Raw genomic sequence first — 23,073 nt, forward strand, 5'->3', positions numbered from 1 at the left:
ACATTCTTAGCATTGTCATAATAATATGATCGTAGGAGCCGACTGACCGTTTACGTTTATTTGTTTTTTCCGCTTCTATAAATTACGTTATTAGCTATATTAAATCGGCTATTCACCTACCTACAGCAGGGGCAATATTGAAATTACACCCTTAATTGCGATGTGTATTGTCTATACACATCATAATTAGGGGCAATTTAGAGAACTCTGAAATTGCTCCGACCGCCGACCAACCGAGATTGCCCCAATATAATATAATATTGCCCCTGCGGCAGGTACGTGAATAGCCGGAATTATAGTGTACTAGATTTCCGCCCGCGGCTTCGCCCGCGTTTTCAAAGGAAAACCCGCATAGTTCCCGTTCCCGTGGGATTTCCGGGATAAAACCTATCCTATGTGTTAATCCAAGTTACCCTCTATATGTGTGCTAAATTTCATTGTAATCGGTTCAGTAGTTTTTACGTGAAAGAGTAACAAACATCCATACATCCATACATCCATACATCCATACATCCATACATCCTTACAAACTTTCGCCTTTATAATAGTATTAAGATTAAGATTAAGATGGGCAATTTATAAAACTTGCGTCTTTAATAATCCTTTCGTCGATGAATTTATAAGTTTGTGACTTTATTATTTTAATACATAGGCATGTTTCTATGGACTATTGATCAGAAAATACCCAAATTATTATACTGTTATAAATTCGGACATAAAAATATTTTAGAGCACATCCGTTATGTTAAATCACAGAAAATACCTAATATCATGTTAGTAGCGTATAAGTAGGAAGAAACGGAAATTTTTGTCAAATATCCATAGACCGGTCATAGTTCTAAATTCCAGACACTTTATGAGAAAAACAAAACCCTTTCAGCCATTTTACATCTCAAAACACAACATGTTTATTTGCGACTATTTAAATTTTAAACAATCTAAAATAAAATTACAAATTCATTATATTACTTTAATATTATCTAAATTTTCGGGTTGTCTGGCAGAAATCGCTTTCAGCGATAAGACCGCCCTCTCTACATGTTATACTTGTATGGCTCTTAGTTTATAATCCTGTATTAAGTGTGCAATAAAGTATTTTTCATTTCATTCATTTCATTTCATTAAACAACAGACTATATACACGCAAAAGTATATTGTTTTTTCAAAAAATCTGTGGAGTCAAATCGTGAACTCTGGGAAATACCAAAGCCCACGCCGCGGCCCAATATCCGACTGTTTTTACCTACCAAATATGGAAAAACAATATTCGCCTTCCAAATAGAATATTCAACATGTGCTGTTTGATTAAGATTGGATTCAGGATATGAACATTTCCTGGATAGTAGCGTTCAGATGTTCGATATTAAATTTCGTTTTTAAATACAGTTCCGAAAGAATGAAATATTTAACCAATAAAATTGTTTGACTGTAAAAGGCTTTAATTTTACGCATACGACGTTAAAATGATATATATAAGGTAAATCTACCAATAATTTATACGTATTAACATTTTTCAACATTTATTACGGCAATTCATTTACTTAAAGACGCAGGGAATGCATATCTTCTAGAATAATTGTAATTTAATTAAAATACAAGACATGTGACAGTCATTAACAACGAGGTGTGTATTATTTTATGTATTTTATTTCTTCATACGTACATATGTAAAAACACTACTGTATGTACAAGTTATCCTTGTACATTTAATACACATAGTTTCAAAGAAAAAAGTGAAGATGAAAAATAAATATAATATGTAATATCCCATAGTATAAAAGAACGTCTGTGATCGGCACGTGTCAAAAGTGAAACTTCTTTGGCAAGATTGATCAAAATCGTCCCCTTACTCAATGATGTGACGGTATTGCCATGACGTGACTTGAAATTTTACTCTCAACGCGCCTAAAGAAGTTTCGCTGATAAAGCGCACTATGCGGATATTAAATAAATTTGCATATAATAAATAAACTCCTTGAATGTCACCTGGAATCAAGAGTAATTTACTTGATGGGATCATTTATTTAACTTAAATAAATCACCCATACAATGTCGCATTAAAGCGTCAAGTATGTATTTATCGTTTTTTGCAACAAAAACTTGCAACATCTTCACAGAAAAAACATTTGATTTCCTCTTATAATCTACTAGCATTCTTCAACACGATGAGTACACTTGATGTCTTCATAATAAAAGGATATAGAAAAATTATATTTTTTGCAAATATTGATTTATTATTAATTTCTTTTTGCATCGTAAAAAAAACAAAGCAATGCGTCGTGGTCATCTTTATTTTAACCTATAGGTAAAGATAATATAATACTATATTCTATAGTAATGTCGACTGTCTGTTGGAATAGTGGTTAGCATGAAGTTGTTACAACTTTATAGGAGTATATATGAATAAAAGTCGTGAAAATACCACATATTTGACAGAGGCTTCTCTTTTTAATCATAACTATAACAATAACACTAAATAAATCAATGAATCAGGGATTTATTAACTATTCTATGAAGTCCTTGAGACATATTATTATACAACATGGTCTATCATCATCTATCAAAGTTCATTTTAATTTAGAGGTAAGGCTGACATGAATCACTCTAAATTACACAAGCAAAAAATATCGAAATTGCTGTGCGTACTTCAAATATTATGTAATGATGATCAATGAGAGGAACCGCGTGTACAATTCGAGATTTGTTTTGATCAATTGAAAATATCAAAATTTCTAAGATAGATCATTCAAATAGAAAATACCTCTGAATTTTTATTTATCTGTGTCATTTCTATGTCTGGAAAAATCTAACGATGGTCTATATTTGCTCGATTAATGCGATAAGGCGATCGTCATCATTTATTTTCTAGAAAACTCGAAAAGGTTTGTGAAAAAAATCATACAAATGCATTTGGGCTTTAGTATCCTTGTATTTAATAAGTAAGTATTTTATATCTAAGCTGATAACTTATTCCCACCCGATATTTTACAAGATCCATAAAATTACCCATAAGTCCCTGTGACACTTGAAATTATCTGATGGAAATAACAAATACTTTTATGTTTAAAACCTAGTTGATAAAGCAAGGTAATTCATTTAAGGTAAACTTAAGACTGCCACATTTGGAGAAGGTAAGTATGAATATTTATCATTATTACCCAGATCTTGAGACGTTTCAGATAATTGTTTAATCCATGGATATTTTTCTTCTCTTCGGATATTTATGTTTGAAATAAAATACAGTTAAACCATTTTGGAACATTTTATTTGTCAGCACATAAAAAACCTCACGTTCAAAATGTAAGTCTTCCAAAAAGGGAAGCTCATAAACAAGAGCATAAACAACTCTCTAAAACTTTCTATTTACATTTGCAACAATATTTTATTACCATAACATAGTTTATTTTTCAGAACCAGTTCAAGATAATTTAATACCCATCAACACAATTTTATAAAAAAGCTTGATACAAAAACATTTGGAATAACATCTTATATTAGACTGTCCTCCGCATTTCATCGATACATATTTCAACAATATTTCTCTACGAGAACTCTTCTTAGTATTTTACCAGACGGATTCTTAGGAATTTCTTTGAGGAAAACTATTTCTTTAATTCTCTTGTAAGGGGCAACTCGTTTGCTTACAAATTCCAATATTTCTGATTCAGTTACATTTCTATTCTCGTACAAAACAACGAATGCTTTTGGTTTTTGACCCGTGGCAGGATCAGGTACCGGGACGACAGCAGCATCGAAGATATCTTGATGTTCTTTTAGAACGCTTTCTAACTCTGCTGGTGGTACTTGATAAGCGTTTACCTGCAAGCATCATTTATAAATTAAGTATATGAACTACATGAAATATATTTCGTACTAACAAGCACTCCAAATTCGTTTAGATCTCTATCATTCATACCGTCATCACATATTAGTAAAAAATAATATGCAAAAAGTATTTGTACATCGTCATGCAGTTCGTCATAAACAAGTAGGTACCTAGGTATACGCAATTGTTCATCTTTTATTAGTATTAATGATGTTATATGGAAAATACGTAGTATATTGACTTGCAATTTTAATTCTTATACATATACCTTTATAAGTTCTTTCAGTCTATCAGCAATAATAACAGAGCCATCTTCAGCTATCCTGGCTTGATCTCCGCTACGGAACCATTTATCTTCAAGGAATACTTGGCTATTTGCTTCTGGATTGTTCTTGTATCCTTTCATGACATGAGGACCTTTTATGAGAAGTTCGCCAACCTGAAAATTAACTTCAATTAATAAAAGCAAGACCACACATTCACGTATTCATTAAATAGTTTACAAATCGTACACAATAAATGTAATTAAAAGAAATTGTTGTTGTTTCAATGTTATAAATACCGAATTAAGTCACAATAAAACCTCTATCATTACGTTAATGTTCCGCTATTGTTTTACATTTTAACAATTGTAGCAATTATTATATTTATATTTGTATAGGTATGTGAACGGAATCAATTATACGGCAAAATTTTGTTTCCATTAATCCCAATATTTTACAATTAGCAATTATCATTTAAATTCAAAAGAATTATTTCAGAAATCAGACTTGAATTTGTAAGAATTATCAATAATTATGATGTATAAATGAGAATGATCAATAGAAGTGTGCAGGTACATATATTGATACATTTCATAGTATTTTAAGCAAGGTTTAATTATTGAATTTTATTTTTGAGTTCTGGTCACGTGTAATGATAAATTACAGTCTAGAATAATATAATTTCAGCTACTCATTATCTATACATAATTTCACATACTAATGACTACGATTCTACTGAAGCCAAAAATTATCTGTTTGCAACAATTTTAGTCTTTAACTATACATATTAAAGGTCAAAACTAAAAAAAATCTTTACTTCAAAACACAACTCGACACTCATGTGCATCAAGCCTTATAGTATACTACTTATAATATACAGGGTGTCCCAAAAAGTATGGATGAACTGAAGCCAGGAGGTAGAGGACCTAGAGGGCTATCCGAATCACCCCCATGTATGTTATGCGATTTTTCGTAGTTTCGGAGTTATGACTCTTTTTTCAATTTTTCACTTATCGCCGAGTACGATGAGATTTTGACTCATGGTGACGTCAGTTATAGCGGTAGATGCTTGATTTTTTTTTGTGTGCTAAGCTGAAAGATAGGCCAATTCAGTATGGTAACATTTACTGTCGTAAGATCTTTGAATGGAATAAAAAAAAGAATTAAATGCCAAGAAAGATAAAATCACCCAGTAAGTTCACAACTTCAAGGGCCCGTAAAAAAATAAAATTACATAAAAAAAAGTTTTCCGTTTGGCATTTAAAAACTTGCTCTATCCATCAGGTAGCTACGCTAAAAATTTTATTTTATTATTCAGAAGGCTTCAATCGAAAAATTGAAATCTAAATGTGATAAGTGCAAAAATTTAATTAACATGATGATTAATAAAAACAAATTAAAACCAATAAAAAGGTGTTCAATTACCAGAAATTTTTAAAATAACCCCGCTGTTAGTCGATTCAAGTGCCACACCACCATAAAAAGTTGTCTTTTAAATGTCTGAATGCCAATTTATCATTTTAATGGTTTCTTCTGCTATTATGAATTTCCGGGTTATTTCGTCCAAATTGTGGCATTCTCTCAAGTAGCCGAGGTCTTTGTAGTATCCCCATTGAAATAAATGAATGGGGTTTAGGTCGAGGGACCGTGGAGGCCAGGCTTTAAGGCAGGCGTCACCGGCGCATGCGCAGGCTGCAACGACCAATCCATCTTAAGCTTTGGTCTGGTGATCATGACGCACAACGCTGAGGTATGCGCCCCAACGCAGCGTCACGACGCAGCATTTACCTTCCCTGCGGAGAGGTGGTCAGTTGATTTTGCCGCAGCTACCAAGGTAGACGTGAACGTGAACAATTTTGCTGTAATTATCAAACTTTTATGTTTTTTGTCTTTATTTTTATATAAAGAAGGATAGCTGCGAACTAATTCTATTAAATTGTCTTCGAAAAAATTCATATTGTCGCATTCATATATGCCGTGACGCATACCCGCACACCGCAGCGTTCAATCGAGAATGACGCCGCGCTGTGCGGGAGTACACCTCCCCACTCACCGCGCTTGCCCTTCGCCGCGGACGCATACTGCGACGGAACAAGAGAACATTGTCGACGTTTTTCATATGATTGAGTGTCCGGCATCGCAAACCGTATACCTCAGCGTTGTGCGTCATGATCACCAGACCAAAGCTTTACAGGGTATCTTTGCCCTTTAACCTGGCCTACACGGTCCCCAGACAAAAATCCCATTGATTTTTTTCCGTGGGAATACTACAAAAACGAGAGAAAGCCACAATTTGGACGAAATAACCCCGAAATTCATAGTAGCAAAAGAAACCATTAAAAATGATAAAAGGGCATTCAGACATTTAAAGACAACTTTTTACGGTGATGTCGCACTTGCATTGACCAACAGCGGGGTTATTTTAAAAATTTCTGGTAATTAAGCACCTTTTTATTGGTTTTAATTTGTTTTTATTAATCATCATGTTAATTAAATTTTTGCACTTATCACATTTAGATTTCAATTTTTCGATTGAAGCCTTCTGAATAATAAAATTAAATTTTTAGGGTAGCTACCTGATGGATAGAGCAAGTTTTTAAATGCCAAACGGAAAACTTTTTTTATGTGATTTTATTTTTTTACGGGCCCTTGAAGTTGTGAACTTACTGGGTGATTTTATATTTCTTGGCATTTAATTCTTTTTTTTATTCCATTCAAAGATCTTACGACGGTAAATGTAACCATACTGAATTGGCCTATCTTTCAGCTTAGCACACAAAAAAAATCAAGCATCTACCGCAATAATTGACGTCACCATGAGTCAAAATCTCATCGTACTCGGCAATAAGTGAAAAATTGAAAAAAGAGTCATAACTCCGAAACTACGAAAAATCGCATAACATACATGGGGGTGATTCGGATAGCCCTCTAGATCCTCTACCTCTTGGCTTCAGTTCATCCATACTTTTTGGGACACCCTGTATGTATTATAAGAATTAATTTTATTCAATACGGATCGAATACCATAAACTTGTATGGATGTATTAAAATTGTATGAATAAACTAATGACGATCTTATATAATAAAGCAAACTTTTTAACGTCAATCCTTATGATACGATGATGATGTCAATATTAAGCAATTTAGAACCTATCTCAAAAAGTATTGTTTATTTTACAATTAGTATAGTTAAAATGCTATTGACTCCGAACTCCAAGAAGGTAACGTCATATTTTAAAAAAAGAAATAGTGTTAACAAACCGTTTATAACACCATTACTTCAATGTAAATAAATTTCTTTTCTAATATTAAATATTATATTTAAATGAAATTACTTCGCATTTACAAAATTTTCTTGTAACTCTATAAAATAATTATATAATTTACCAACGCATTTTATATAATTTGGTCAAAAACTTAGTAACATAATATACCTACACAACAACAGGAACATTCAAAATTAAACATCTCATAACATACTTTCGTCTTTATATACTTTTCTAGCATGGACGTATAAAAAAAGACGGACGCCGTATGACGAACAAACAACGTGAAGCCACCATAGTAAGCTAGCGATCGTGTAAAGACAATGAACACGCACACACTCTCACCATAGTAAGCTAGTCGGCCGCCATTACGTCGTGAACTACCGACTGATTAACTGCGTCACTGTTTCACAAAAAATATTTAAAATGCTGTCTTGCGTGGTTAAATGGTGTCGCAAAAGTACAATTTTAAATAACAAAACACAAGGGATTACATTCCACAGGGAAGCAAGTTATTTCTTTTATGTTTTAATGACAAAATTATTACGGCAAAATTTATAGAAAAAAAATACAGCCGCCATTGTCATCAGGACAGCTGTTGCCATGGCAACATGGCACACACACATGGATGTTTCGCCGCCATTACTAGGCTTCACTCAATGTTTAGGCGATATACCGTCCGTCTTTTTTTATACGTCCATGTTTTCTAGTATTAAAACATCATAAATATAATCTATTTACACAACGCATGGCAATACGGTTACAACCAAAACAAACTGTGATCTTTCAAAATAAACGTCTGATAAATGCATTACACAAACAATATACAATTTGTAATAAATACACATAACCTAACACTAAGTTTTTCATGTTTCTGATAAGAATATTAAATATTTATCACATGTTTTTCCCATAATTGGCGCCAAAACCCACTTTGCAACAGACTGGGGTCACTAACCTGTATCAATAACTTCGTCTAGGAATTATATCTAGGGCAATAGGAATTCTAAGAGGTGTTTAATATATAAATGTATTCAACCGCAAACTAGTTGTTACGTATATTGTTACCGACCTATAATCACATGTTAACTGTATCTAATTCAACGTTTAGTCCTTTCAATGTTTTGTGGTATACATAACTCAGCATAGTATAAACTATAAGCTATAAGTACATTTATTTCTCATTTCAAATTCCTAGGTAATCTTTAATTGCCTACTGGAATTTATACTACATAATAATCCTACTAATCCTACTAATAGTAATATGTATTATAAATGCGAAAGTTTGTGAGGATGTGTATGTATGTGTTTGTTACTCTTTCACGTAAAAACTACTGAACCGATTACAATGAAATTTAGCACACATATAGAGGGTAACTTGGATTAACACATAGGATAGGTTTTATCCCGGAAATCCCACGGGAACGGGAACTATGCGGGTTTTCCTTTGAAACGCGGGCGAAGCCGCGGGCGGAAATCTAGTAGTAATATGTATTATAAATGCGAAAGTTTGTGAGGATGTGTATGTATGTGTTTGTTACTCTTTCACGATAATACTACTGAACAGATTGCAATGAAATCGAAAATCCCACGGGAATGGGAACTATGCTGGTTTTTCTTTGAAAACGCGGGCGATGCCGCGGGTGGAAAGCTAGAATGTTTATATGGTTTTAAAGTATTGTATCTAGTTGGGGTGGTTGATACCTTCATTGAAAGCAACGATTTAAATATTATACCCTCGTGTAATAATTATTGTAAGCCTCTTATTGTCTCTATTTTTTTCTGTTTTCATACCCAAATTTGAAACCAAATTCATAAGTAAACAAGTTCTTATTAATATAGGAAAAAATTGTCCTGTTTCGAAAATACAGGAGAGTTTATTTGTATTTAGGTCGATTCAATTGCTACCTCACAGAAAAGATCTCCTCTAGGGAGACAATACGTTAAATATTAACGATAGCAACGTCTCTTTAAAAGGAAACTTTATTTTCAAGGTAAATAAAAACGTGAGTAATATAATATATGGAAGTCCCATTTAATCCTGAAAAAATATGTGGCCTATATACAAATTGTTTATTTATTCAAAACTGAAATCTTGCATTAATAGTAATCTGTTCCATCTAACACTAAATGATTTTTGTCTTGAATACAAGAATCTGTAGAAATTAGCTACAATTTTTTGTTGTGCATGTTCCGCAAAAACGTCATTCTTAATCAACCGAAACTTCGCAAAAAACTCGTAATACTGATCATTTATTGACGAACATAATATCTACCAAGCATTTAGCTAATAACCGCCTCCGCCTCCTTGGTTCAGTGGTTGACGCCTGAATATAGAACCGAGGGATCCTGGGTTCGATTCCCGGTGGAGACGAAGAAAAAAAAATGTCTCAGTCTGGCAGGACACAGAAAGCTGATCACCTAGCTACTTGTCCCTAAACAAAATCGATCAGTGAAAATGATGTAAGGATAATGCATCTGCCCCTTACCCCACTCGGGAACACGGGACTTCACTTAATTTAGCTAATAATGTAAGTTTAATTTACCTCATTAGGTCCCATATTGTTGAACTTTTCATCCACCACCCTTAACTGTGTATTTGATAAAGCAAATCCCACACTAGTATAGTTCTTAAATCCTATCGGGCTGATTGTGGCAAGAGGACTGGTTTCAGTCAGCCCGTAACCTTGTCCGACATGTAAGTCCCTCTGTAATAATAACAAAGATTATAATTCTATAGTTTAGTAACAAAGTACAGAATTTAAAAATTAGTATTTAGAGAAATAAAGAAAAAAAAAATACACCTTATGTTTAAATAATGGCAATAATGTGTAAGGCTATTTTAGCTCTTATCTTCTGAAGTAATAGAATAAGTAGTCATTGCGTTAATGACAGAACTTATGCACCAAAACTCATATTCAGATAAGGCAACATGCATTTTAAATCTACTTGGCTTGCTACTATCATATCTATACTAATATTATAAAGCTGAAGAGTTTGTTTGTTTGAACCCGCTAATCTCAGGAACTACTGGTCCGATTTGAAAAATTCTTTCGGTGTTTGATAGCCCATTTATTGAGGAAGGCTATAGGCTATATTATATCATCACGCTAAGACCAACACGAGTGGAGCAATGCGGGTGAAACCGCGCGGCACAGCTAGTAAGTTATAAATCTTCTTTGTCCTCCAGCCCACGTACCATGATGTCTTAAAGCAATATTATTTCCATTGTGGAAAAATAACGTGTCATCGCTTTCCCACACTCAATAATACTGCTATAAGTCGTCATCAACTATTAATGCGACTTATTCTTAATAAGGGATAAGGGATTAACGGTTAACCACATACTCACATTCATTTTTCTTAAAAACGTCTCAACATCAACTTTCGGTAGAGGAGCTGCTCCGATAGTGACAGATCTCAAGCGATCCAAGTGTTTTGCTTTTACTTGAGGGTAGGTTGATAGAAATAGTACTGGAATAAATTATTTTGTATTTACAAATGGTAAGCAACATTGATCGTCCGTTCTATATAGGTATTTTTAACTGTATACAATATACATGATATGAAAAATATGAAATAATAATAAATGGTACAGTTGCAATATTTTTCTAGAAGAAACCTTATAATAAACACAATGCCGCAAAACGGCTAAAAATATAAAAGTTAAGCTATCGACCTAGCTTAGGTTTTATTCCAACCCAGAAAGTCACGTCTCATAATAAAGCTTTTTGAAGACTTTTGCTGAATGAAATAGACGTTGATCACTAATTTAAGTCAAGGCTATAAAGCTAGAAAAATAATGTCATATAGATTTAGTATTAATGGTCTTTTCTAATAAACTTTATAATATAAAGCCAATTTATAATATACTAGATTTCCGCCCGCGGCTTCGCCCGCGTTTGCAAAGGAAAACCCGCATAGTTCCCGTTCCCGTGGGATTTCCGGGATAAAAACTATCCTATGTGTTAATCCAAGTTACCCTCTATATGTGTGCTAAATTTCATTGTAATCGGTTCAGTAGTTTTTACGTGAAAGAGTAACAAACATCCATACATCCATACATCCATACATCCTTACAAACTTTCGCCTTTATAATATACATGATTAGATATATTAGATTCTCTGGATACTCACACAACGGTGGTGCTAAGAAGAAGAGCTCCATCTTATGCTTCTCTAGAGCTTCACAGAAAGTGTCAGGTTTGAATTTCGGCAGTGTCACCAGTCTCGTACCAACAGACAGCTTATGAATTGTAACTATACTAAGACCATAGGAATGGAACATGGGTAAGATGGCTAGAGTGGAATCCTGGTTTGAACCTGGAAAGAAATAAATGGCATATTTTAATTAAAATTCTTATTACGGTACGGTATGATGTGGATGTTTGGTGCTTCTTCATGCAATTTGATTTGACAGAAATTTAAGGCAGCAGTTGTTTATTATTTTGTTTTTAACACCACATGATTACGAAGTAGATAATAATTGAAGTAAATCTATCTCCCTTTGGTCTGTAGTTAAATTTTTTTATTTGAATAAGTAGATAATCTGTTCAGAATAACGCAAAATTGTCAGAAGAACGAACGAATAAAACATCAGAATAAGGCTTCTTATTCAACTATACATACATAGCAATTTCCACATCTTAAGTCTAGAATCTAGATTCAATAAAACCACTATATAAGTAATAACTTCAAGTAAGTCTAATACTGAGAACCCTACAAACGTACAGACGGTAAGATTGGCAAACGAACGTGTTTCCAGAATTGTAAGAGTGATTACACAGCGGGATTAAAAACAACACCATTGTTGTTTGCGTCTTCAGACAGGGGTAATATTTCTAGGGGTGATGACAAAGCGTAATCCTCGTATATAATATGTTACCAGTAGTTTGGTATGGGGTATAATGGTTAACTTATACGTTAAACTGTCTAATAAGTTTGTTTATAGGATTTATATAGGGTCAACCGGGGCAAATGCAACTATGGGGCTATGGCAACTAGTTATCATAACTAATTTATTAGAGTTGTTGTAATAAATCGCCACCTATGATTCAATAACTCAACGACTAATAAATCTTACAAGTAATAGATGGTGCCCCTACGATGAAAACTATTTGATTGATAGGCCATTGTGTCAAACCGCTATTTTGAAGTTGGTGTGCGTAAAAACAGGTGTCGAGTTTTGCAGACAAAAAAATTGTTTAGGAGTGATTTTTTGCAGGTGTTTTTGATTGGACACGATTATCACAAGCCGTTAAGCTTATTTCATTTATATTTTTAGTGCGTTAGTTGAGTCTATTTTGTGTTATTGATGCAGTTACAATTGCCTCATGAAAATTTCACTGTGGGGTTATTGCAACTGTGAGGTTAGTTACAATAGCCCCTTATATTTTTGTATGAAACTAAAAACACTAGTGATGTGACAGTGTCGATATTTTTATTATGTATCCTTCTTGGTAGTCAAAATATACTCTCTTTATGATTAATTAAAGAAGAACCATCGATTATTTCTTCGATATTATACCCAGAGACGGGTTCATAAGTAAAATTCAAATTAGATAAAGCGTGGTTAAAGAATATAAGTAACTAAAAACGATAGGTAGGATAGTTCTGTGATTGTTCAAGTAATTTTGAGTAAACGGTTGATTAACTAATAAACGTATTTTGTTTGGTTTACGTTTTTAACAATATTTAACACAAAGAATATTATTTGTTCTGACCAAAAACTAAAATTGACTTAGTAGGTAGTACACTGTTATTTTTTTTGTTGCGATTTAAAGTGGTAAATCAAAGTAGGTACATGAGTTTTTCCTCTAAATAATGCGGCGCCATCTACGATCGCAACGTTATTGTATAGATAACGTTATTGTATATATATATAGAATAATAAAAATATATCGATGAATAAGTTTTTTGCATTCCCCACACTAATTCTCTAACAAATAGTTGCATTTGCCCCACAATCAGAAAAATAAGATTTTTCCTGAAAACTCGTCCTTGCTACACGGTAATCCAGTTCAAACTCCTATGAATAACATGAAATCTCATAAATATATTCTTTATTCGTTGTTTTATATGAAATAGAAGAAGAGCTATGGCAGTTAGTTGCATTTACCCCCGACTAGGGGTTAATGTAACTTTTTCTACCAATTTTAGGAAATATTCTCACTACCAGTTATTTATAAGACTACTGTATTGCTTGATTGGTTGAAAATAATCTTGAATAAATACAAAAATCACTAAATGGGTCAAATAAATGACCAAATATAAAAGGAGATAACTGCAACCGATCAAACTTGAAACTTGTTATTTTTTAGTTGCATTTGCCCCGGTTGACCCTACCAAAGATTACAACTAGGTTACAACCACTTTTTTTAAGGGAAAATATACACCTTATGTGATACATCAGTTAATGTAACAACAGATTTGAGCTATTGTGTGTATGACTACAATTCAGAACGAGAGGAGTCTTGAATGGACAGTTTCTTAAAATAAATCTGTTGTTATTAAAATGTGCAGCACTTTCGATAGTTTTTGTTTGACCATATGCATCATGATTTTCGATACATTCATAATAGCAATCTAGTGAAATTGATTTTATAAATAAATTAAATTGATAAACGCAATCAATAATTAAATTGATGAACGCAATCAAAAATATTAATAACAGAAATTAAATACATGAAATGGTAACTATATTGGAGCAAAACTGTAGCATTTTATCCGTTACATTTGTCGTAGTAACCAGGTATACAGCTCTAGTAAACAAAAACCTTTTCATCACTTTCACACTACGAACATTTACATATTTTCTTACAGATAATAATTATAGCATTAAGTTTATTTAACCTGTGGTCAATCGGAAGTGTAATATAGTAAATATAATGTATTTACATTGACACACTAATATGAATTGCAAATATTGAATATGTTAATCGAATTGTGTGACATTACGTAGTATGGATTGTTTTAACAAAATTGCCATATATATAGTCTGATTTAAAAAAAAAAACAGTGGCAGTTTTTAAGATTTGTTCCTAAAATTATTATCTGCCCTTCGAATATATTATCGTAAGTTTTAAATGATTTTTACAGAATATATTCATCAAAGATATTAAGAGCGACTGTTGGTGTCAGAAATCATTCTAGATTAGAATGAATTTTTCAGGTCTACAGTCCACAATAGCCATTAAGAAAGATCTTCTGCTGCGTTACCACAATTATTCGACAGCCTCATCTCACAAACAATTCAAAGAATAGAAATATAGAAAAATCCTGCTTTAAACTATTTACTAGTAGCGTTCAAAGCTGTGTATTTGAAAACACAGACGTTATTTGCATTTGAATGCATAAAAGTCTAAAAATAAAGTCTTAAACTCTACTATCAACATCAGACACGTTCGTTTAATTTAATCATAAAATAAAAATTACCTGTTGTATCCGTATGTAGCTTGCATTCATAATTTTGCTGTTGACAATTAGTAACTATGTTATGATGAGTCAGTTCAACTCCTTTAGGTAATCCCGTGGTACCGCTTGAATATGGTAAGAAGGCTACGTCATCGAATTTTCGTTTAACTTCTTTTAAAATACTAATATCTATGTTTGTATTATTAATTATCTCTTTATAAGATATTGTTCCTTCTGGTCTATTACTGATTGTATCCATTGATATAATTGGTATACTTTTTTTGTTCAATTCAAGCGCTTCTCTGACGACTGGGACGATATCTGGTATTGTTATTATCAGTTTTGCTTCTGATAACTCGATCTGTCTTTGAACTTCATCTGGAAAATAAAAGAGTATTTCTTAGTAGGTAAATAATTAAATTATTAATTCATCGTTGTCTATACCTTCATTTAAATGACTATTTCGGAGATGATCTAATATCTAATATATATTATAAAGGCGAAAGTTTGTAAGGACGTATGGATGTATGGATGTTTGTTTCTCTTTCACGTAAAACCTACTGAACCGATTACAATGAAATTTAGCACACATATAGAGGGTAACTTGGATCTAGTTCCTAATAATTTCCTTAATAACTTACATGTTTAAATAGCTAAATAATGACATTTTATTAGAACTTAGATTTTAACTAGCTTTCCGCCCGCGGCTTCCATAAACCCGCATAGTTCCCGTTCCCGTGGGATTTCTGGGTTGAAACCTATCCTATGTGTTAATCCAAGTTACCCTCTATATGTGTGCTAAATTTCATTATAATCGGTTCAGTAGTATTTGCGTGAAAGAATAACCAACACACACACATCCTCACAAACTTTCGCATTTATAATATTAGTAGGATTAATAACAATAATTAATAAAAACTCTTTTAATCCTACGTCTGGACAAGTTTTTATGGTAAGTTATTTTCTTTTATTTTTATTGGCAGCTGATTTTCAAAAACAAAACTGTTAAATTAAAATATTATTTTGTATAATTAAATTATTGTTCTCTTACAATTTTTTTCCACCGCAACTCTAAATGAAATAACAGGTATAAAGATAGATCAAAATAAATATGAGATGCACAAGTCACTAAAAAAATTATTTCATAACTTATTATGGTGTAGTGAGTTTTTTAAGGAATGGTACAACCTGGTAGTAATTATTATTGTAATTATTGTAAGAGCAGTAATTATCTCAATTATCTCGAATCCTCTTTTTTAGCACAAATAAAGGTCTCATCTCAACTGTTGAAGTACCATGCTTTTCGAAATATGTACTTACAAATTTTATAAAAGCGAAAGTTTATATGTATGGATGAATGGATGTTTGTAACTCTTTCACGTTTTAACTACATAATATTTAATTACTGGACGGATTTGGATGAAACTTAACAGGAATATAGATTTACATTTTTATGTTTTATCAGAATAAAAATGAATTTTAGTGATAAGTCAGCGGGTGAAACCGCGCGGCACAGCTAGTGTAAATAATAATAATATAATGTAAACTACTAGAGCTTTTAACGTAAAATTAATATTAAATTCAATTACCAAACCATAAAATCACTTACTGAATAACAGAGCAATGCGCGTCGCAAATATTAATTAAACTAATACAAAAGCATTAAATGGAAATTTAATCAACAATGTACTGAAATATTATTGAAATAGACAAAAGCGCTTACTATTAAAGTTCTTTAAATACATGTATTTAATATAGTTAAAGTGATTAGAGATGTGGTATGAAAGTTAAATGCGTTCAAAAGTCTTTTCATCAATCTATTATTATTTTTGCACTAATTTGATCAATAAGAGTCGCCCTAACATAAGCAGAGGCGCTAACTATCATCTTTTCAAGATTTAGGAGATATGTATGTAAGAATGTAGCACAAATACCTGTACGTGTAATATTTTATTTATAATTTTATACGTAAATACAATTTTGTGACAATAAGCAATTGCAATTTTCCCTGAAGTTGTTGTTGATAATCGTGAGGAGATTATTAAAAATACGTTTCCATTATTCGTTAATTTTAATTCATGTTTGTTTATTTTCATTAAAAAGTCTGACAAAATAAAATCTAATAGTTCTAATAGTTAAGTATTTTATTTTTATTTCGGTGACATTACCTAAATGATGGTCTCATACTATGTTAAATAATTTATAAGTAATAATCACCAACAGTATCGTTGCACACAGCGATAAAAAGAATGACAATGCAAAAATTGCAAAAAAGCAGGATTATACGGATTAATTTGTCTGACATATTATAAAATTAATAATCTAAAATGGACTTACATGCTGTATAAATAGGGTTCAAAGTCGTGACAACTCCACCCGCAGACAGTATCCCGAATATAGTTATAGGGTATTCTGGCAAGTTTGGCATCATAATAGCAACAGTGTCGCCATCTTTTACACCGAAGTTCTTTCGTAAATGTGCTCCCAGTATTTGCGAGTGCTTGTGGAGCTGTGCGTATGTGTACTTTCGTTCTGTAACCCCGCATTGCTTGAAAATAATATTTTAATAATTAAATTAAAACAAAAATAGAAATTAAAAAACATCATGAGGAGGGAATTAAACTCGCGGTTTTCGCCGTCTGGTAAATATTTTCTAATCTTAAAGTTTTGGTGTAGACACTAGACACATAAATTATCATAGGCGTATCATAAAATATACCATGTTTGAATTATCATTAAATATTATAATAAATTCTTTTATTTTCCAGTAGTGAAAATCTAATCTACATTCTTCAGTGCGTTATAAATTATAATTATTGCACCTGTTAGTAATAGATAATAAAAATCAATCAATCCCTTAATATATGATGAGGTCAATAAAATTTATTTATCAATATTACATTTTATACAACACGGCTTAACTTCGCTGGGCGTAAAAAATATTGTTATTTTCCATTTATATCACAAACAAAATATTATCAACCAAGAATTCTGTAAAATTCAAAAAGTCTAGCAAACTGCGTTACTATGTTAATACCTACTTAAAATACTGTAAACTCAAAACTTTATTAAGATAATAAATGAGTAAACAAATCATTTAAATTCTAAAATATATTTTAATGGAATATGAGCTGAAACATAAATCTACTAGTTATTTGCGAGTAATTCAAAAACTCTGTTAATTTGTAATGTTCATATATGTATAATTTCATCTCTATTACAAAAACTGCATCAATGTCAAAATCATTACAGTATTGAAAAGATACAAAGTCATACAGCAAGTAATACGGGTATATTATTCTCTAGATTGGTCAATTTGTAAACTATTATTTAATTTAATGGTTATTTACTTATTTTCATGTTGTGGTAGGAAGTTGTAAATTATAGCTGTTGAAAACTATAGTAGACGAAATAATAATAGAACAGAGTCTGTTTGTTTATGTTTTTGTTTACTTTGTCGTGTCATTATTACTATCTCTATTTTGTATGTTATGGAGCAAGTTAGGAATAGAGGCAATTTTCATTATGTCCATGCATAGAATATACACCATTTTAGGTGAACATAATAATCAATACGTTAATGAAAATATGAAACAAAAACTCCTAGAGTTAAACTACATTTGGCCACAAATACAACAAATTAAAAATCATTATCAAATATTATAAACCACTCCACATTTAGGATAAAATCTTTCTCGAGATCGTAAAGCATTATAATTATATACGAGCTAAAAATAAGTTGAAGAATTTAGTAATTTTCTGAATTATCTTATTTTTTAACAGAAGCCGAAAACCACTTATATTAATTACTTGATGAATCCTTACATACGTCCAACTCTTGATAAAAAGCTATATGTATTTCAATTAAACTTATTTATTTTTTACCAAAGTTGAACTAAAAGATCATTGTAATTACCAACATACATTTGTTTACATTTTCTTAACCCTTAAAACTACGGGGCTCAATGCCCCGAACGGCCCGATCGGTCCACGACACAATAGATTTTCTATTGTGTCTGTGATTCCGGGGCCTGAGTTATTAAAATTGAAACAATAAAAATTTTACTCACACAAATAGCAAGAAATTATTATTACTATAAAAAATTGCCATTGTTAATAATGACTGGGAAAACGCTTCATAATTATTGATTTGATTTTTTGAGTGATTCGATTAAGTAACTGTTTATCAAACTGTAAAAATATATAATATTGATTGATTATTTATTGCATTTATTGAGGATACTACTGTTACTGTATAATATATTATGATGTATTTTGTAAAATTGTAAAACTGACATGTTTTAAAAGAGCAACTATGGAGTTTCTTACCGGTTCTTCTCCGTAGATACTGCTTTCCGAATCGGTGGTAAATTTTAAAATATGTAATGACGTTTCAAAAGTGCTTCTATAAGAAGTCTAATTGAATGAATAAATGTTTGAGTTGAGTTTGAGTTTACTTGCTGATAATGGTTGCTTACCACGACAAGTATTTAAGGAATTTTATTAGTTCCACGCCGCAATACAGCACAGTTATTGTAGTTTTGAAAGTTTTTAACTTTCCTAACTATCATTTGGAGACAAATCCGATTAAGTTTGGTTATCATCGAACTTATGAACTTCATTAAAATCTCAGCAGCTCTCGGTTTATTCGTGATGTTACTAACATGACTTTCCTTAAAAATATACATTACCTAGAGGTCATTTTAGCCACCGGTGGTTATGAAATATGTTCATAGATGCAATATTGTAGAATCGCAACTACAAGTTTCTCACAAAAATCAGTTAATACACATCATAAAAGTAAACAGTTGTCGTTAGCATTGTTGTCTACATAGTTTTTGTCTTTTCCTTCAAAAAACCACATACCTAATAACTTTTTGCTCCCATATCTCCTAATTCTACCTGCCTAAACTATTTGCCAAGGTCGATAAATTATAAAAACTGTGTCTTAAGATTTTTTGTGTTATCATCGGTGCAAAGCGATCTAGAAACTAGTAAGAAACAATTTTTTAGATTTAGAGCAATATTTTTTGTATGAATGTGTAGTTCTATCACGCGTGTCGCAACAACTAGGTATCCACAGGTGTCATTATACTTCAAAAACAATACTATTGGTATTTCAAATAGTTTAAAATCGTAAGTAATACCATATACAGTGCGGAAATTTTCGATGGGCCCTGGAGGGAAAGTACTTGAAATACTGAAGATAGCGAATTTTGCTGAAAGGAAACATTCCATTATTTTTAAAACAAAATAGAACAGCTTTCAAAGATTTTCAAAAATTCACTTGCTTCGACCGGGAATCGGGAATCTTTAACTGATATTATCTAAAATAAAATTTATATATTTATTTTATGGTAGGTATAAATAATGCAAATCATTATTGTTATTAAAAGGAGATTGATAACATTTCATATCGATACATTAGTTCATAATTTTCCTGAATATGAGATAAAAACTTAAATTATTAATTCCAGACATGATTCTGAATTGTCGTTATTATCGAATTTCTTAACCTGTTATAAATCTAAATAATAACATTCGCATTTAATTGATAATATTTATCACATTATATTTATTAATTATTTTATTTATATTTTTCTCAAAAGTTTGCATTTATCGTCGGTTATTTTTTATTATTACCTACTAGCGGTCCGCCCCGGCTTCGCCCGTGTTACATAATATTTACGTTTTCTCTACATAAGAACCATCCTCGTACTTCAAGGAATATAATAAAAAAAAGAATTATCGAAATCGGTTCAGCCGTTCAGCGTTCTCGAGTTATGCGCTTACCAACACATTTTGCGATTCATTTTTATATATAAGATATGAGAAATATTTTAAAGAAGAAAACAAACATTATAAAAACTTTTTGATTGCCCGGCAAGATTAAATTAATTTTAATGTAAGCCGTTTGTAATTTGTATACATATAAAAATATACGCGCAACAAAAATACAATAAAAAACCATACGCGTATAAATCCTATATAAACTAATTTATTGTGTCAAACTATCTGCTCACCGCAGTTCCGTCCTAGACTTCTTTTTACAAATTATTCAATACATATATACAGAGATCATAAAATACATACCACTGCAGTTTTATCCGCCCATTTATTAATATTATCCCAAACATACTCCGGCAGTGTGACCTCTGGTATATTTACATCCCGGAACGGTGATTTGACGACATTCCCTTTAGTCCACACATGGTTTCTTCTAAAATAACACAACACTCCATTGCCTAAACTCGTTTCCAAGCGCCTAAACATGATTGGAATTTATTTTTAATTTAACGTAATAATAATGGGTCGTTTACATGCTATGTTAAGACGCGCGACCGGTATGGTAGTATCGCTTAGCTGGTAGATTATACCTGACGAACGGATTTTTTACACCGAATCGAATATTACGACTTCGGTGGGGACACTGGTCGGACTTTGAATAGATGTACACATTGTATCGTATGTAATTAGTAAATGATTTAATGATCGTATGAATTATAAGGAAGAACACATAGTACCTAACTATATTTATTTATTTATTTTGGTAAAGTTTTGATATACAAAATATATGATTGATTGTATAGTTACTAAAACATACGTGTAGTATATTATTATTAGTCTGTGCTAAAACTAATAATTCTTCTCGTAATAAAAATTACTGCAAAACATCGAAACACGTAGGTTTACCTTTGTCATATTAATATTGCATGTTATTATAATATTTAAGTGTCGAATAAACTTTTGTTACGCTACGGTGTAAGTAATAAACCTAAATATATTCTATAAAGATAGTGGCACAATGGGATAAAAACATTGTAATAACAATAACACTTAATGGTTAGGGAGAGGAACAGTATTTGGCACTTCATAATTATAAATCAGTCAATGATAGAATAATTATAAAGCGTGTGTATGTGTAAGTAGACAATCATCATCATCATCATCATCAATACATATAATAAAATTCTAGAAAAGTGGTGTCTGTACAATGAAAATATGTAAAAAAAATTTAGCAGGGGTTATTACTAAATCGATCCCAAACCCAAAACTGTCGTTAAAATTTTTTTTGTCTGTTTGTCTGTTTGTCCGTTTGTCTGTTTGTCTGTATGTTTGAACACGCTAATCTCAGAAACGGCTTATTCGATTTAAATGCGGTTTTCACTAATATATTTTGGTAATCTTCATTTAACATTTAGTGTTTATTTCATGTCAATCAGTTTATAAATAAAAAAGTTATGACCATTTAAGTATTCACGGCGAACATTTGCATTCTATGGTACACTATTATACAGTGTACGATAAAACGTAAGTTATCTGTTATACGCTACAGTTATTTCTGGTGGTGGGGGTGGGGGTGAGGGGGTAAGCTGAGGTAGTAGGGGGGGAGGGGCAAATTAAAATTATGCTTATTTTTAGGTAAATTTTATACATAAAATGTCCTTTAAATTATGTCGTACTACATATATTTTTAAGCCCCGACGCAAAAATATGAGTGATAAGTGTTTGACCGCTATGTGTGTCTGTGTGTGTGTATCTGTTTGTTCCACCGTAGCTCGCTAACAGGTAATCCGAATAAGATGCAGTTTTTTGTAAGGCAGCATATTTTCCGACGCTGGTTCTTAGATAAAGTGTATCAAAATCGGTTCATCCATTTATTATACCTACCTATAGGGGTAAAAGTCGGAATGAAAAAAATTAAAGTTGTCGAATCTAAGTCATATATATTAAACTAGATTTCCGCCCGCGGCTTCGCCCGCGTTTTCAAAGGAAAACCCGCATAGTTCCCGTTCCCGTGGGATTTCCGGGATAAAACCTATCCTATGTGTTAATCCAAGTTACCCTCTATATGTGTGCTAAATTTCATTGTAATCGGTTCAGTAGTTTTTACGTGAAAGAGTAACAAACATCCATACATCCATACATCCATAAATCCTTACAAACTTTCGTATTAAGAAGATTAAGATGAAAGTGAACGTTTTATCAAAATCGGTTCATCCATTTATTTGATATAGGGGTAAAAGTAGGAATAAATAAATGAATTTTATCTGAGGAAAATTCGTATAAGTCCAGAAAATTTCCATACGCCAGGAAAAATTCTATACGTCGGGAAAATTTATATAAGCCAGGAAAATTTCTATACGTCAGGAAAAATTTCTATAAGGTGGAAAAGGATAGGTTAGGTTAGGTTAGGTTAGGAAAATTTTTCTAAGTCTGGGAAAATTTTCATACGCCAGGAAAATTTCTATACGTCCGGAAAATTTATATAAGCCAGGAAAATTTCTATACGTCAGGAAAATTT

The 23,073-nt window shown here is 31.8% G+C and overlaps 1 protein-coding gene and 1 long non-coding RNA gene across 2 annotated transcripts in view; one reads left to right on the top strand and one right to left on the bottom strand.

The window, feature by feature from the left end:
* Positions 1 to 3,243: 3,243 nt before the first annotated feature.
* On the bottom strand, positions 3,244 to 21,143 carry LOC149486939 (uncharacterized). Its single transcript, XM_089697003.1, has 8 exons — positions 20,862 to 21,143; positions 17,106 to 17,316; positions 14,790 to 15,146; positions 11,493 to 11,678; positions 10,708 to 10,829; positions 9,902 to 10,063; positions 4,095 to 4,265; positions 3,244 to 3,819 (listed from the first exon to the last, which is right to left on the bottom strand). Exons 1-8 carry the CDS (start codon positions 21,039 to 21,041, stop codon positions 3,529 to 3,531), a joined length of 1,680 nt encoding a protein of 559 aa, XP_089553129.1. The 5' UTR covers positions 21,042 to 21,143; the 3' UTR covers positions 3,244 to 3,528.
* The window catches only part of LOC149486940 (uncharacterized), an 87,010-nt gene continuing 71,378 nt past the window's right edge, over positions 7,442 to 23,073 (top strand). Inside the window, exon 1 of the long non-coding RNA XR_016315827.1 lies at positions 7,442 to 8,064. This is a non-coding gene — a long non-coding RNA (uncharacterized LOC149486940). The remainder of the gene's footprint in view (positions 8,065 to 23,073) is intronic.

The sequence above is a fragment of the Colias philodice genome, chromosome 7 (assembly GCF_061535455.1).
Source record: "Colias philodice isolate Cphi_HAF_F1 chromosome 7, ilColPhil1 Martin Lab GWU primary, whole genome shotgun sequence".
Taxonomy (NCBI): Eukaryota; Metazoa; Arthropoda; class Insecta; order Lepidoptera; family Pieridae; genus Colias; species Colias philodice.

Coding starts and splice junctions, on each gene's coding strand:
- LOC149486939 (XM_089697003.1), bottom strand. CDS start 21,041: ATGTTTAGGCGCTTGGAAACGAGTTTAGGCAATGGAGTGTTGTGTTAT. Junction 17,317..20,861: donor GGGCGGATAAAACTGCAGTG/GTATGTATTTTA, acceptor ATTATTTTCAAG/CAATGCGGGGTTACAGAACG. Junction 10,830..11,492: donor CTTCTTAGCACCACCGTTGT/GTGAGTATCCAG, acceptor AATTTATTCCAG/TACTATTTCTATCAACCTAC.